General features: G+C 42.8%; 1 protein-coding gene across 1 annotated transcript; it reads right to left on the bottom strand.

The window, feature by feature from the left end:
* Window positions 1-2,232: 2,232 nt before the first annotated feature.
* Window positions 2,233-11,764, bottom strand: IL17RA (interleukin 17 receptor A). The gene is made up of 12 exons (XM_053465034.1): window positions 11,550-11,764; window positions 10,600-10,624; window positions 9,696-9,842; window positions 8,582-8,706; window positions 8,015-8,132; window positions 7,596-7,640; window positions 6,937-7,085; window positions 6,208-6,282; window positions 5,870-5,978; window positions 5,212-5,301; window positions 4,580-4,597; window positions 2,233-3,907 (listed from the first exon to the last, which is right to left on the bottom strand). Exons 1-12 carry the CDS (start codon window positions 11,667-11,669, stop codon window positions 2,667-2,669), a joined length of 2,262 nt encoding a protein of 753 aa, XP_053321009.1. The 5' UTR covers window positions 11,670-11,764; the 3' UTR covers window positions 2,233-2,666.
* Window positions 11,765-17,134: the final 5,370 nt, after the last annotated feature.

Genomic DNA, 17,134 nt, shown 5'->3' with positions numbered 1-17,134 from the left:
TAATGAATGTTCTAGATCAGGGATCAGCCACCAGCGAGTCACGAGTCTTACTGACTTCTATCATTATTTATTGTTTTATATAGCGCCATCATACACCGTAGCGAAGTACAATTTTACTGATAAGTCCCAGTTTCTTTTTGGTTATTTTTTTTGCATTAATTCTCTAGTAATTTTTTTAACATTATTAGGACCTTATTATATAATTATTTTTATGATATGTCCCTGTTTATTAAATCGAAGCAGCTTGGCTGTGAGAAATAATAAAAATAATAATAATAATTCATTAAAGTTCTAAATGAGCCAACAATAAATATTAACTCTTTAATTTCCCATCATAAAGAGTAAGACTATACTGTAGTGACTCATTAATGGTGGTTCTAAAAACCTTAACTTGTCAGGAGATAAAGATATTGTAACTGAAGGCACCTGTATTCAAGCAGGGCTTTCAGCTGTAAAGAAAAGTACCAATACTTCGATATCATTAAAATGCAGTAGAATCTGCCCGTTCCCCACCGAGACCCAGATATCAGGCTAAAAACCCCTGAAACTCTCAGGAAAACCATGATTTATAATATTTTTAACAAAAAAATCTTAGTAAACGCTCATTAAAACATTTCCCTCAAGATATTAATGGACAAATTGACCTCTGGTGGGATTCAGACCCGGACGTAATATTTTTTTTAAAAAAAATACTGCCTAGAATAGTTTTTCAGTTTAGTAAACGAATAAAGTAGGTCAAGAAAAGTAAAAAAAATAAATAAATAAAAGGATTTCACTCAAATGCATTTTTAATGAAAAGTATTCAAGATTCTCAGAACTCATATAAAAAAAGAATAAAAATATACTTAAAATAAACCCTTCAGTTTTAACCCCTAAATGACAAAGCAAAATGCATTGTTTTCAATGGGTCTAGGGACCGTCTATTGTCCTTAAGGGGTTAATGGTGGAATCATGTAGTTTTTTTTTACTTCTCCATAAAGTCGCAGCGGAGATTTTTTTAACCTAGCGTCTACCTCAGCCTCGGGTCAATCCGTTCGCATTCCAAAGCGCGGCGTAGGAATCGATATCTGTGTTTCTGGTGCTAATGTTTTTTATTCGAGACTTTCACAAAAGGATACTTTATAACAGATCACCACCTGTGACTCCACTACTGTCCGCTCTTAGTGCTTTCGTACCCGTTCTAGACTAGGCTTCCAATTGTAGCTCTAGAACCCGGCCAGTTAGCACAGTCTTAGAACCAGGCTAAGGTCAGATGTCTGATTTGGTGCTTAAAAGCCAACACAGAACCATTGGGACTCAAGATATCTATCTGGTAACCTCTGCCGGTGGGGACGGCGACCTCGTTGTTCCGATAGTCCATCTTAAGGAGCCGAGACAGATTCTAGATCAGTTCTTTCCATTCTATTGCTTTTTTTGATGGTATTTAACTCATTATGAGTAGAACCAGGCAGACTAAGGGCTGTATTATTCTTTACCGAACTTCCAAGGACGTTCCTAGATCAGGAATTTAGATGGAAATGAGCAGTGAGAACTTTCATTAGAACAGTTCTGGAGTAAGAGGTTGGTTGGTTGGTACGGTAATATACGTCACAAAGCTTGAACTTACTGTTTCTTGTGATCAAGGTTTTAGCAGGTTTGTCGATGACTTTTCCACCAAGGACGTTCTTCCGTTAAAGGGCTGTCCACCTGGACAATTCCACGCACTACCGGTGAATGTCGGGGCCAATCGGCTTGCAGCTTATTAACCAGGTTTACACCAACCAAGGGCTGTACTTCAGGTTTTAAAATCCACGGCGCACAACCCTTCTTTTGTAATAACTTGCGTCTGAAGGAGTGAGGGCACAACATGCATTCCTCGTTTGGGGAAAACTCTATTGCAACTATTTCAATTCTGTGTCAATGCAAGTGCATGTAAATGTGATATACTGTAAAATGACTTAAAAAAACCCGTTTTCCACCCCAGAACCTGTTTTTGTTTTCTTTTTGGACATTCTGTGAAAAAGTGGCTCTTTTGGTTGAAATCAAATAAAAACTTGATCTCTTTTTTGCCTTTGGAAGTCTTTGCCGGGAGAGAATCTGCCGTTATTCTAGACACTTATACGCCAGATACCACTGAAAACCACATTTTTTATTCTTCTAAATGTTTATCAATTTGGAATACTTGATAAATAATAATATATATTATATAATTTATATAATAATACATTTTAATCCGCATGTTGTTTCATTTATCAATAATTAAAGAAAACAAATCACATTATAATTATATCATCAAATTATGATATATAAAAATTTAAATAGAAACAATTGGGCCTTTTTAAGAAAATTAATTGTTAATGCATCAGTTACAAACCAAATTGATATGAAATAATACATTTAAAACCTAATTTATGAAAAAATGTATTAATATCATCCCGCTTACAAAGTTTAGTAAATGTACCTTGTAGGTATTTTTTTTAATCTTCTCTATAAACTTGATTTTTAAGAAATTCTATCGTACCTAAGATGTATAAAATCATATTGAGTGTTACAGCAACTATATGTCAAAAGGTATATTACATAATTAGCATTACCGGTAATTAAAGAAATCATTCAAATATTATACATAGATAATAATATTAACAGTTTAATATTAATATATGGAATGGCCGGCGACCCATTTCCCTTTAGTTCTGTTGGGCCAGCATGAGTGGCACCTTCTGGGAGGCTCCCGTCTTCCCGGCTGAGTTCCACGACAAGTATCCTTCGTCAGAGTGCTCCAGCGGTTTATTTGGCACCTCTACGGACGGTTCGTTCCGGAAGGACATCTCGACGGCGTCTACAGAGTTCCGCCGGAACATCTCAAAAAGCCGTACGGACGCCTCCTCCAGAGCCTCCTCGGAAAAGTCTTGTTGTAAGTAAGGGGCCGGATCCCGGACGATGAATCCGTTCCGGTCGCCCACGAGGCCTCTCTCCTCAAAGAGCGGCCGCTGTTGCTGTATAAGCGCGTCCCACGGATCCGACAAGGGATGTACCGTTTGTAAGGACGCCCCATCCCTACATAGGACAGTCTGCACTTGGACGCTTAGAGGTCCATCAACAATCATGGGTTTTACCGCCTCGGAACGGTGAGGTTCGTTGATTTTAGGGATTACCATGGTAACGGGACCTTCACAATAGCTGATGACGGGATTCACCCTGCGAGTAAGACTTTCTTCAGTCTCTTCTTCATACTCATCCCGCCGATCTTCTGCGGGTTTCATCGAGCATTCGTTCTCAAACCAATCCAAGTGTTTTTCTTGCCAGGTCTTGCACCTCGACACAGCTTTTTTCAGGCTTTCGTAGCCAGGGGCCAGTTCTTGGGGAGCCGAAAATTCTACCGACGGCTGATGCCTCTCCTGCCTCTGGATTCGAAAGAACACGTCTTGAAGGTCTTGCGTTAAGTTATACAGGGGGCAAATATTAAATAACGAAGGGACGTCGGCGGAATTACTCAGCTGATCGAAATACGCCACGACGTATCGCTCGTAGTGCAAACCTTTCTGGAAATCGGGGACGATAAGGGAGAGGGCAGCCGTGAAGAGGTCTCCCAGGAGGTTCTCTCTGTCCTGTCTCAGTGACACTCGTGGCTTTTCCCTCGTTTGCATGGCTTTCCATTTCTCCTGCGCTCCTCGGGAGCAAAGAACGAGGATCGTGCCCTTCGTTTTCTCTATGTCTGCCTTCTGGCGGCTTAGCCAGGTCAAGGCCCCGGCCACCCCGATGTCGCTGAGGTGCTGCTGGTCCAGGATGACCTCCATGCCCCAAGCCACCTTCAGAAAGTCCGCCAGCTTGATCACCACGTTCACGTAGAGACTACTATCCGCAGAGTACACCAGCCACACTTTCTTCACTACGGGCAAGATGGCGGGGGTTTCTTTCTCGTTGTCACCTGCAAACATAAGAGAAACAATCAGATTAACTCCCAGCCTCCCCGACAGATTATAAGAGACCCCAAACCTTTCGCCTCATTGCTTTCCTCGCTGGCAGTAAGGGCAGTTACATGAGAACAAGCGATTAAAAATGAAAAACGAGCAGAAACGATCCTTACGTTTCCCATTTCTTCATTTTAGAACCCAAAGTATCCCAGCATGCATCATTTTTATAACTGGAGCACAGAACGGAAGGGTTTCTTCATCCCGCCTTAATGACTAGATGAGCCGAACGGTTCTTATCTGCCGTCAAATTCTACGAAGTCTATGGCCGGTATGTAATATTATTAAAAAAAACCCCAACTATGTATAGATTAATGCATTGTATTGCTGTATAGCTTATTTTTGAACATATGATACATCTAATGCTGGTGAACAATTCTATGGAACCTTGGATCTTAAAGGAACCGTCACACCACGTCTTTCACTCTCTCAAGCCCCCCCATGTACCCCAGGACCCCTTCACCAGAGGGTTAACCACACCGAGGGACTGCAACCAGGTTCAGTCCTCAACTTCCCCCCCTTCTAAGGCGGAACGCTGGAGAACCCATGAAGGAGCCAGCCGAGACGATTCAATTCTTAAAACGTCAGATTGATTTCAGTGACAATGTTTTTGTAAATCATAAACTTACTTTTGTCAGGTTCTTTTCCTGTAGGGGAAAGAGGATAACAGATACGTTAAATGAATATTTGAAAGCTGCTTAATTCACATTAGACATATATATTATTTTAATATATATATATATATATATTATATATATATTATATTAATATATAATATGTTATATTATTTGTTTAAGACACTGAACACACAACTTCTGTAAACTTTGCCTCCATCATGCATAGGTAACTCCTACATTATTAAATATTTTCATTGTATAATATAGTATACAGTAAGTATATAAGATTATATATATATATATATATATATATATATATATATATATATATTAGTAGTTGCTATGGCATTAGTTTTCTGTTAAAAACATGCTGTATACACCTTTTCCATGTGAAACATTCACTCTGCAAAGGAACGAGTTCATAACGTACTACAACTCCTATGAACCCCAGAAGGCATTTGGCTCGGCATGGTCTAGCAAAGGGATCATGGGAACTGTTGTCCTATGTTAGCTCTAAAGGAATTGTCCACAAACTGGGGTCCCCGAGGTGGCCCTCAGGATGATAAAAGACAAAAAAAAAATGGCCATGTCTCAGTATGTTAGAGTACCGCGGCCAAAACACCTGAATATGCGCCGACACTTACGGCGTACGCAGCATAACAGGGCAAGAGCAATGAAAGCCAGAATAATGGCGGCTGCTACAGAGGCCCATATGCGCGCGAGTCTTGTCGGCCCTGTGGAGAAAAAGAAAAACAACAGAAAAGGGTTAACTTGGAATTTTCACCTAAAAATACCAATATATAGAGTTAAAAACAGCGTGACAGCTTGCATCAAATAGGAAAAGTGTCTTATTGGGGAGGAATAATCATGCAGCTCCACAGAACAGAAATTAAGATGAATGCTCCTTTGGTCTACACATAAGGTGGGTTTCTAATACACATTATATATATATATATATATATATATATATATAGCTCATTTTATATTGCACTATTTCCTTTTTTTTTTTTTTCATTAAATATACTGAACTATAAAATATAGATTTTTTTTAAATAAATAAGTTCTCAGAATTCTGAGATTTAGGAGCAACTTTAAATATCTCATTACGTCAGGACTAGTTCCAGAATAATTATTTATTAACAAAAATAATATAATAATGATGTGCCAATAAAACACAAATCGGAGGCAGATCTGCTTTAAGGTCTGCCCTTCTGTTCCAATGTACGGGGAGTGTATATATATATATATATAGATATAGGTATATAGAGGTGACTTGGTACTGAGTATGGATCATCGACTCACCGGGCGGCGGAGTGGTGGTCTCCGGGGTGGTCTCCGTGACTGGTGGACAATCTAACGCGAAATCCTTTCTGATGCAGTCGGAGGAACAGAACGGCGTGACAGCCCAAAGCTGGAAAAGACGAGAAACCAGAGAAATGTTAATATTTAGTGTCAAGAATGACATAAAGTCACGGCATCGAGAACACGAATGTCAGCTGCTATCATGCCGGGTCGGATGCCGCCCTATGCAGGATACAGCCGAGCAGCAGCTGTCTATCGAGACTTGAGTGTCTCTCGTATACCGGGACCCCCTACCGAGCGGTCACTTTAACCTGTACACAGTCTGCGGGACATCTCACCTGAACACGAAACCAGCAGAGAGGGCTGATCCCGGTGACAAAACACGACGCGTTCAGCCGCAGAGCGTTATTTACCTGTAAGGACCGGAGAACATGACATTCATTAGCTGCCCCATCCTGCCACATACACTAAAGTTCAAAAGATTGGGGTCACTCAGCTGTTTTCATGGAAAGCGAGGGCATTTCTAGCTGTAACGTAATTACAAAAGGGTTTTCTAACCATCAATTAAACTTAAACTTAAACACAACGTGCCATTGGAGCATAGGAGTGATAAAGGGTCGTTGGAACACAGGAGTGATAAAGGGCCATTGGAACACAGGAGTGATGGGAGTGATAAAGGGCCATTGGAACACAGGAGTGATGGGAGTGATAAAGGGCCATTGGAACACAGTAGTGATAGGAGTGATAAAGGGCCATTGGAACACAGGAGTGATGGGAGTGATAAAGGGCCATTGGAACACAGGAGTGATGGGAGTGATAAAGGGCCATTGGAACACAGGAGTGATGGGAGTGATAAAGGGCCTCTGTACGCCTATGAAGAGATTCCATTCAAAATCAGCCGTTTCCAGCTACAATAGTCATTTACAACATTAACCCTGTCTGCGCTGGATTTCTGAAATATATATATGTTTTTCTAAATCGGCCAAAGATCCATACAAATGGTTTTACTGCAATTAGTGGATTCTGGTGAAGCTAAAACCATGAAACGCCAATGATCCGGTACATACCGGTTTTATCTCCATATTTCTGTTAAGCCTCGAGATTTTGATATTCTTTACTTGTATGCGATAGAAGTCGGCCTCGTCCCACGGATCAAAACTGACCAGTAATTCGTCACCAATTCTTTCTATGCTGATATTCGGCTTCCAACAATACCCTAGAATATATAAATATAAAAAGAGAGAGAGTTTGCCATGGAATGGTTTCTTCCGAATAACCCGTTTCCTCTCCCATTAGATTTATTAGAATTTATAGTTTCATCCACTAAATAAAGTTACAGGAGCAGCCGCTGTAATGTCCTGACCCCAGGATCAGCCTGGAAACATATTTTTATAACACAACCCCCAGCGCTGTATACAGTAATATACCCCCCAGCGCTGTATACAGTAATACAATCCCCAGCGCTGTTTACGGTAATATAACCCCCAGCGCTGTATACAGTAATATAACCCCCAGCGCTGTATACAGTAATATAACCCCCAGCGCTGTATACAGTAATATAACCCCCCGCCGTATACAGTGATATAACCTCCCCCCCAGCACTGTATACAGTAATATAACCCCCAGCGATGTATACAGTAATATAACCCCCAGCGCTGTATACAGTAATATAACCCCCCAGGGATGTTGTGAAGAAAAAATACAGTGAGGTTACCGTGAGACTTACCATGTTGACAACAGGAATCGGTCATCAGCGTCTGGTTACTGCAGCCTAGAGAGAGAACAGAGTCACAATGTTAGGTGTTGTTCAGAGGCTTATTCGGAACATAAGAAGGTTTTGTTTTATTTTATTAAGAGTGTGGTAGATACATGGAAACGCCTCCTAGTAGAGGATGTAGAGGTTAATACAGTGAGGGTATTAAACATGCATGGGGTAGACATACGGCTCCTGAATCTAAGACGAGACCAACGACTGATTAAGGTTTGAGTCTTTACAGCAGGAGAAACAGGCGAGGGCCGGATGGGGCCGATCTGCTGTCAGGTTCTATGTTCCTGAGCACCAATGCCATCACTGATCGTATTTACACAAACGTAACACAAGGCAAAGGAGGGGGTCGTTGGATGTTGAAGTTTTGTGACGCTTACTTGGAACGGTGACGGTCTTCGCTAAGCTGTTCACATCGCTCAGTCTGGGAAGGTTCTGAACCGACACGAGGTACGTCTGGCTGTGTTCCACCTCAAAGTCTTTGAAGGAGAATCGCCACTGGACGGGAGAGAGACGAGCGGGTTTCATGTCTGCAAATAACCCCACTGACAGCCGTGACCCTCGGTGCTCCTCAAACGCGTTGAGCAAATCTGGTGCAACCCATGCTCTGCCGGCGTATTCCCCCACACCCCTTAGATGCTTCTCCCTGCCCCCAACAAAAGTCTTTCCGACTCTAGAACCCAACACACTGCTTTCCAGAAGACCTCTAAACGCTCCCAAATCTGCCGCCAACTTCTAAAGCACAGAACCCCCTCTCCACGCTCCCCAATGCTCCTCCAACCTCGACCCGGTCATTATAGTCCTCTGCTGCGTCTCCCTAATTGCACCCCATTCCTTGGGTGTCTTCTCTACAGCCCCATCAACCTCCCCCATGGCCGGCATCGTTATCATTTCCCAATTCCGTCTAGCCCCCCACGTGCTTCCCTTCCCCATCGCGCTTTGCTTACCGGCTTATTCTCAAAGTTGACTTGTTTGGGGAATTGTTCTAAGAAGTGAAACTGGACACAGTTTTGTCGGCTGGTGCTGATCTGTATGACCTCGACCTCGACGCCCTGGAGATTCCGTATGCTGGCTGTAAAAGACAAGACCCTGAACGTTCGTGGCGACGCATTTCACGATCCATTAATATTTAGAAGGCGACAGGAACAAAGTCAGGTAACGAAATAGAACCTCTCTGAGAGAGAGAGAGCCTTGTCCGGACGTAATGGCCAATCGGGAATAAACGGTAAATTTAACAAAAATAACATCTCTTTGGGATGTTCCTCTTGAGGAGCTGCATCGACCAATCAGGTCTCCAGGTCAAAATACATTCACTGGACACATTAAAACACAAGACATGGGTTCCTCCTAAAAAGATAGTTGAGGGGTCTCAGGGAGCGCTCTAAACAAGCGATACTTTGTAAGCGCGTTCATATGCATTGTTTAGAGACCTCTCTGCGTTCGTATATCTTACACCAATGATTGGCTGCTTCAAGCAGCCAATCAGTGGAAGGAAAGCACTCCCATTGCTATGGATAGCCAAGTCAGCGATGGAGCTGATCGTGGTTAATATCTCTCCTGCATGGAAAATAGGCCCAGGGGGGGGGGGGGAATGCATAGGGGGGGACAATTTAACCATGCAGCTACCGTATGCATTGGACAGAGTGTCCCTTTAACTCGGCGCGCATGCAGATAACGCTTCCGCTCTTGCGACAAAGTAAATATTATTTTAATCAGCAGAACCGTAAGAGCGTCAGATCTCTAACAGAGCCAAACGTTCATTAAACACATCGGCTGTCGCTTCCCAAATATATTCCTCTCAAGTATATGAATTTTAGATAATTATATAATTTTTCATAAAATATACATTAATATTAATTTTGGCTGCTCCATAATTACTTGTTATTTAACAGCTCTTTATCTGACTGCATTATGATAGAAACATCTCCCAAGAGATTTAATGGTTAATATAAAAATATACTGTCTAGAGTACATTCAAATATAACATTTTATATTTAGTCGGTGGAACAGCAGCTTTAACCTTTTCACGCACGGGCCGAGGGACAGCTACTTGTTACTCACAGTCGGCTGACAATGTCCAATTAATCTCCAGAACCGGTACGCTTTGTCCTCGGTCATCCATACCCAACACTGGCTTCACCTCCAGGCTTGAAGGAGCAGACGGGGTCCAATCATAAGGCCGTAGCCAACTGAAGTCCAGGCAGCTACCTGTAGACGATACATGGTTTGAGCGGACGCGGACACACACTTCCAACACACAGCCGGCAGTCATGTGACTAAATAATTTAACTTTCTTCAACAAGTTGTGAGGTCCGGTGGAATTGCCAGAGAAAAATGTCTCAGAACCCAGGAAATTAGGTCAGAATAATACTAGCTCTTGGTGCACCATTTAGCCTGGACCATACCATTTGGTTAAGGCAGTGGGTCCGGTAAAATTGCCCGGAAAGATCATATCAGAACCCAGCAAACTAGGTGAGAATAATACTAGCTCTTGATGCACCATTCAGCCTGGACCATACCACTTGGTGAAGGCAGTGGATCATATAGAACTATCCGGAAAGAACGTATCAGAACGTATCAGAACGGAGCAAACTAAGTCATAAAAATTCTAGCTCTTGGTTTGTCATCTCAGCCTGGACCATACTATTTGCTGAAGGCAGTAGGTCATCTCAGTATGGTCATCTAAGCCTGGACCATACTATTTGCTGAAGGCAATAGGGCCCATAAAATTGTCTGAGAACTTCCCAGTACCCAGCTAAATAGGTCAAAATAATACACGCTTTTGAATTGTCATCTCAGCCTGGACCGTACCACTTGGTGAAGGCAGCGGATCATATAGAGTTTCCTGGAAAGAACATATAAGAACCCAGCCAAGTAGCTAATAATACTGGCTGTTGATGCACCCCATCACCCTGGACCATACCACTTGGTGAACGCAGTGGGTTCCTAAAAATCAGACACTTACTTTCGTGTATCGTACATGCGATCCCCTGCAACAAAAAGAAAAAAACAGTTCCTGAGATGTTTAGCAAACACAAGGTCATACGAGGTCATACGTGTCTAAACAAAGTTTTTCCCCACCTACGTGTTGTTCTAACACACGGAACAAAGCATGTAACCATATACGTGTATTCTTATTATATCACAAACACGTTACAGGCTAATAGCTCATAAACATCCATTTTGTTCCTATATATAATATCAAACTACTTCAATAAAACAGATCGGCCACCCAAAAACCCACGTAAATCGCTGTAAATTATTGTATTTAGTGATTTTCTGGTAACACATTCATAGAAACGTTCTAAACCTAGAAGTTTGACGTAAGGAAATTTTACTTTACTGAGTGGGTGGTAGATGCGTGGAAAAGCCTCCCAGTAGGAGTGTTAGAGGCTAATGCAGCGAGGGAGTGTTATCATGCATGGGATAGGCGGTATAGAGCAAGGACCGACTTTCACTTTCTGACACTACTTTATAGAAACATAGAACCTGCAGGCAGATCGGCCCCCATTCGGCCCCCATCTATACTCCCCGTTCTTCCTGCTGTAAAGACGCAAACCTTAATTAGTAGTTGGTCTCGTCTTAATACCCTCACTGTATTACCCTCTACCACTTCTGCTGGGAGGTGGTTCCCCTTACCTTACCTATTGGGCTATTTGGCACTATAGTGGCGGTGGGGGTACTGGGGGCATCCTTGGCTGTAAGGCGGCTACAGGATTTATTCTCTCTATAATGAGGGGCAATTACCCCTTCACACAGGGTTGCCTTTTGGCTACTGAGGCAAATTGCTGGCTACTGAGCCCAAATTACTGGGACCCAGTTACTGGGCATCTATCCCCAAATAACTACCGGAGAGATAATTCCCACAACTCTCAGCCAAGAGCTGCACCTTTACACCGTCCCCACGGTACTCACTGCCTGGGAGCAGTTGGTCTCCCGGTTCCGGAGGACTCTGAGGGCTTTTCCATCACCGATAACCGCAGATATCCACAAGCAAAGAATCACGGACAGCGAGCCACGCAGCCCACGAGCCATGGCCCACCCGTGAAGGGGGTCTGCGCCACCTAAACACCCACAGGTCGCAGCTTCCGCGTTGGCCGCCGGTTTCCCGCACCTGACAACTTCCTCGTAGATCAGCCTTGATGGTGACACCGTATGCAAAGCAGCCAGAGCCTGCCGGCCAATGAGAGTGAGGATGAGCTGTGGGCGCGGCCTTAGGGTACCTTATAAACTGGCAGAGCAGGCAAGGTGGGCAGGGAGGCAGAGGCAGACCAACAGAGACAGACATTCAGAGAGACAGGCAGACTAACAGAGACAGACAGACAGACAGAGACATAGGCAGAGACAGACATTCAGAGAGACAGGCATTCAGAGAGACAGGCAGACTGACTAACTAACAGAGACAGACATTCAGAGAGACAGGCAGACTAACAGAGACAGACAGACAGAGACATAGGCAGACAGACAGAGACAGGCAGACTAACAGACAGAGACAGGCAGACAAAGACAGCAGCAGAATTTGAGGCAAGTGAGTGTGAGACAGACACAGGAACACAGAGGTGGGCAAGAGAGGCAACCTGAATGTGACAGCGAGAGTCCACACAGAGGAGAGGGAGAAGCGCATGGACAGAGAGACTGAGGAGAGATTGAGGAGAGAGTGAGGAGTGCCCAGGGTGCCCAAAGTGTTCCGTGGGGGGGGGGCAAGTCCCCGTGTGCCAGGCTTTCCATTGTTAGTTGTATGAGGGGCGGAGGGGCATTATCTGGCCGGGGGTCACAAAGAGACACAAAGCCAGACAGGCAGGGGTAAGAGTCTCAATGACTGACAGGGCAGACAGCACAGAGAGAGGTGCGGTGAGAGACAATGACAAGGCCACAGACATGGCCACAGATAACGACATGGCCGCCACATGGCTGGTGCCAGGGGGTCCTGGAGGCAATTGTCCCCTGGGCTGTTTTAGGTGTTTTACTTGCAGTTTTACACACAGCCACCGGGGGGGGGGGGTCACACTGACATCAGGTAGCAGTAAACGCCTAACCGGATCCTTTCCGTGCTCCTTTTCTGGGATTCCGATGTGTAAGGACTGGACGGCGCGCGTCGAGCTCGTTGTCCGGGAAACGGGTTGTGCTGGTTTAATACTGGGAACCATGACTGATCCTGCTGCCTCGGTAGCTAAATGGTGAGCTGTGGAGCCTTTCAGGGGTAACCTATGATCACCTTAGATTGTAAGCTCTTGCGCATAGGGCCCTTTTTACCTGATGTATGAGGCTTGTCTTTATGGAACATGATGGCTGCGGATCATGGGGGTAAAATTTGGGGCAAATCCAGACCATTCCCAGGCATAATCAATATATTAAAGGGCCGGTCCAGCCATCGTAGGCCGTTTAAATTGCGAGGTCCCTTTAAATTGACATGTTGCAAATAAATGGGGGGGGGGGAATTCTGCAGGAGAAGTGCAGCTGCAGCACCAGGGCTGCAGCGCCAGGGAATCCTGTACATGGCTTCTCCTTCAGAAGGGCTGTCAGGGGCCGCTAAATTCACCCTATCATTCGCAGACATATCCAACCTGCGCGGCTTTTACCATCATCCAGTTAAATATTGTAAAAAAAAAAAATTATAATATTAAATAAAAATACTACACAAAAAACATACAATTTTTTTTTGGTAATTTTTTTTTTTAAATAAATTTTATTTCTTAGCCATTTTTACAACATCATTCCTTAGGTAAAAATGCAATCTTACATAAATATACATTTGTCCCAAAGATAAACCTTAACCCTTTGCATGCCAGAGGGGAGTTCCGTACATCGATTGAAATGTGTTTTTTTTATTAATTTTTTATTTTTTTGCTCCCCCCTCCAGCACCCGAAGGATTATTATTATTTTTTTTTAAATATCTTTTATTTTAGAGTTCATTCTGCCGGAGACCGGATGCCGAGCGCAGGTAGGGAGGGGAGGAAGGTTTAAATTTACCCCCCCCCAGAGCTGAACTTTTGTTATCATTTTTTTATGTTTTGTTTTTTTTTTTTTTAACAGAGAAAGACCCAGCAAGGAAATCAGATCGAATGGCAGCAAACCAGGGGTATCGTAGCGCAGGTAAATCACCTGCGTCACAAAAAAAAAAAGGTAAAAATGGGTCAAATACCGGTAATTATTCAGATTTTGGTTAAAGTCAATGGTGCTAGAATCAGCCAATCATATTCTGAGTTCATTAACAAAGGGAAAAAAAAAGGTTTTCTGATGTAATAATACAAATAAAATAGAATCCTGGGTAAGGTTTATCTGGTAATTCTGGAAAATATATATAAGTGGTAATTCCATGCTTCTGGCATCAAATACACCAATATGAAGAGACATCAGAGTCAAAAGGTGCACAAAGCAGGCCGGGGAGAGGGTCCAACACAATAAACGGGGGATATGGCAACCCAAAAAAACACATTTGGCACATACATCCTACACTAATATCATCTGGACACACCTTGGCCACGAGCGCTCGTCCAAAGGGTCTGCATAGTTTAAGAAGGTAAGTCGCGGAGAACAGGTGTGGCTGGTGAAATGATTGCGTAAGAGCTAGGGCGCCCCTAGTGGCCAAACGTGGAACTCGCGCGCGTTTTCCTAATTACCCGCCAGCCCTCAAATAAATTTTTAAATAATAAAGAACCAGAAGTAGCTTCCCGAGCTGAAATAGTTAACACTAGTGAAAAAGTCAATGCGGCGACAGAGAGAATGGTAGAACGGGTACAGCCAATGGGAAAAGCGATCTGAGCTCTGCCCTTTTACCATTGGCTGAACAAAATTCTAATGTAGCTTCCCGGTGAAAAGCTGAACACCAGTGAAAAAGTGAATGCGGCGACTGAGAGAATGGTACAGCCAATGGGAAAAGCGATCTGAGCTCTGCTCGTCTCCCATTGGCTGAACATAATTCTAATTTAGCTTCTGGATTAAATAGTTAACACTAGTGAAAAAGTGAATGCGGCGATTGAGAGAACGTTAGAACGGGTACAGCCAATGGGAAAAGGCGATCTGAGCTCTGCTCGTCTCTCATTGGCTGAGCAAAATTCAGACTGTTGACATGTTAATGCAATAATTCTTATATGCGTTATGATCTCGGAGAGTTAGGAAGACTACCTTAGCACTGCGAGCAGCCAACGGTAGAGCGTCGTCCAATCCGATTGGTTACTCAGTGTTCTAATACAGAACGCCGCCGTGTATAAACCAACACACTCCCAGCGCTTATGTAGCTATATCTTAGCACTTAGAAAATAAAAGATAAAATATATATATTTTTTATTTATTTTTTTGAAAAATATTTGCTTTCATTCTTTCGCTATTACAGTGGAATGGGATATCACATCACTATGATGTAAGCAAATTAAGCCGGGACTACGGGGTTGGCTAAATTAAGCAGCGATGTCATTTTTTTCTTTTTTTTAACAATGCCGGTCTAACGCGTGGCATGCAAAAAATTTTATAAAAAATTTGGCTTTTTTTTTGCAACAATTCCGGAATCCTGAAAAATTAGGCAGTGTTAAATTGTCGGTCAATACGATATATAGGAAACGTCGCAAAACGAGGAGGAAAAAGAGCTTTAATCTCAATTCTAATTTGAAATACTTTTAACGAGGCATATACTTAAACTGGATGCTATGTTCGTCTTAACCCATGCATGCGCGGAGGACTTCATATCGTACGTGTGATCTTATACTTATTAAACGCGGAGATAATATGACAAATTTGGACCTGAGGAAACCGACACTAAGAATCTAAACAGTTTAACAGCCGAAATTTGAAATAATAAAGAAAATTAACCCGCTAATGAAATGAAAATTGCATATTTCTGGATTCCTGCAATTCTGAAATTTAATCGGGGTGGGGGAATATTTTCTAAATTACTTAAATAACAGTCTGTGGTTTAAACAGTTTTTATATTGTTGCGGACTTCGGAATGTTTCGTACGTTACGATTCTAGAATCCGTAGCGTGGAGCATCGTGATTGGTTAATAATCCTGAAATGCTATTTTCATGTCTGTGGACTCATTTAGGGCAATTTGCACCTAAAAAAAAATTAAGTTTTCTTTGCATTCCAGTTGCAGTTTAACTATCGGTCCTACCAAGCTTATTCAGCAGAAAAATATTGAAAATATGAGTTATTTTATAGTTGTAAAGAAACATTAGTATAGCGGAAGGCTAGAAATACGTCGGCTCCTCAGGGGCGGGTCCCTTACATGCAGTTTTTAAATGATGTTTGTTGTATTCAGACTGGGAGAAAAAATACCAAAATAAATCACATTATAATTACATTTTCCTGTATGTGAATTTTCTCAACAACATGGCGGATAAACGTTTATAGTCGGAAGTCACCGTCGGGAGGATAAAATCTTAAAATAATCCGGGAGAAGAAAGAGAGTCGCTGAACAGGATTTACTCGGAATCTATATATCTGACAGAATAAATCATACGTGTATATATATATATATATATATATCCAAGCCTGAGTTTAGGGCAATAAAGCTGTGGGGAAAGTTTTAGGAGCCCGTGATCGGGGGTGGGTACCAACACTTGTTTGTGAAGGGCAATTGACTAAATGCCCCATAAGCAACAATGAGTCCCACAAGCCTCGTCACAGACACCGGTGTCTGGGCGTGGACACTCTACCTGCCCCTGATATGTTGCGCATGGTAAATGCCCAGATCGCCCATGCCTTGCCCTCTACGGCTTAGATTTTTGGGCGGGTGTGGGGTAGTCCAGTGTTTTTTTTTGTGGGGGGATCCCCAGTAATTTAACGGAGTTAAGTAGCGATATGTGTGATCCATCAAGTAACTACGGTTTGGCCCGGACAGGCCTTCATCAGTCTGTACTCTGTATGTTCCTGCCCTTATCAGGGGATAGTCAAGGAAAAATTAAAGCTTAGGGTGACCGATGGGGGCAATTATTAAAAAATGCCTCGTTAAGGGCAGATCTGGATTATACAATTTACTAAAGCATTTTTTTTTTAGTGCTAAATCAAGGTGAATCCGTGGTGTTACCCACGGTTACGACACCCAATAACGGCCGTCGTATCTCTTTTAATCCAATTTTAGGCAAACTCTCAAACAAGGCTGACGTCTCTTACACAAGAACGGAATGTATTCTGTATTTCGAATGTTTGCCAATAATTCCACAAGATCTCAACTAACCACGAACACAGCAGTGAGCCCAAATAAAAGACAAAAAAGCCCACCGCAGACAGAATGCGGACCCACCGCAAAACCCAAACGGATCAGGCACTGGAACATAAACGCCATACAAACAGAGGCGGCGTGTGGCTGGAAGCAGGCGAACCCACAATTACAACATTCCTGAAGTTTTGGGACAGCACGACATTTTATTATTATTTTTTTTTTTAAACAGAAAAACTTTTAAATTATTATTTTTTTTAAAAAAAAGACCCCAAGTTCAAGTATTACGTACGCAACAAATCAGCACGAACGACAGGACGAGAAACATAATCAAAATTCATCCT

The sequence above is a fragment of the Spea bombifrons genome, chromosome 4 (genome assembly GCF_027358695.1).
Source record: "Spea bombifrons isolate aSpeBom1 chromosome 4, aSpeBom1.2.pri, whole genome shotgun sequence".
NCBI lineage: Eukaryota > Metazoa > Chordata > Amphibia > Anura > Pelobatidae > Spea > Spea bombifrons.
Note: the sequence above shows the minus strand (reverse complement) of the source record. Positions and strands in the feature narration are given on the sequence as shown.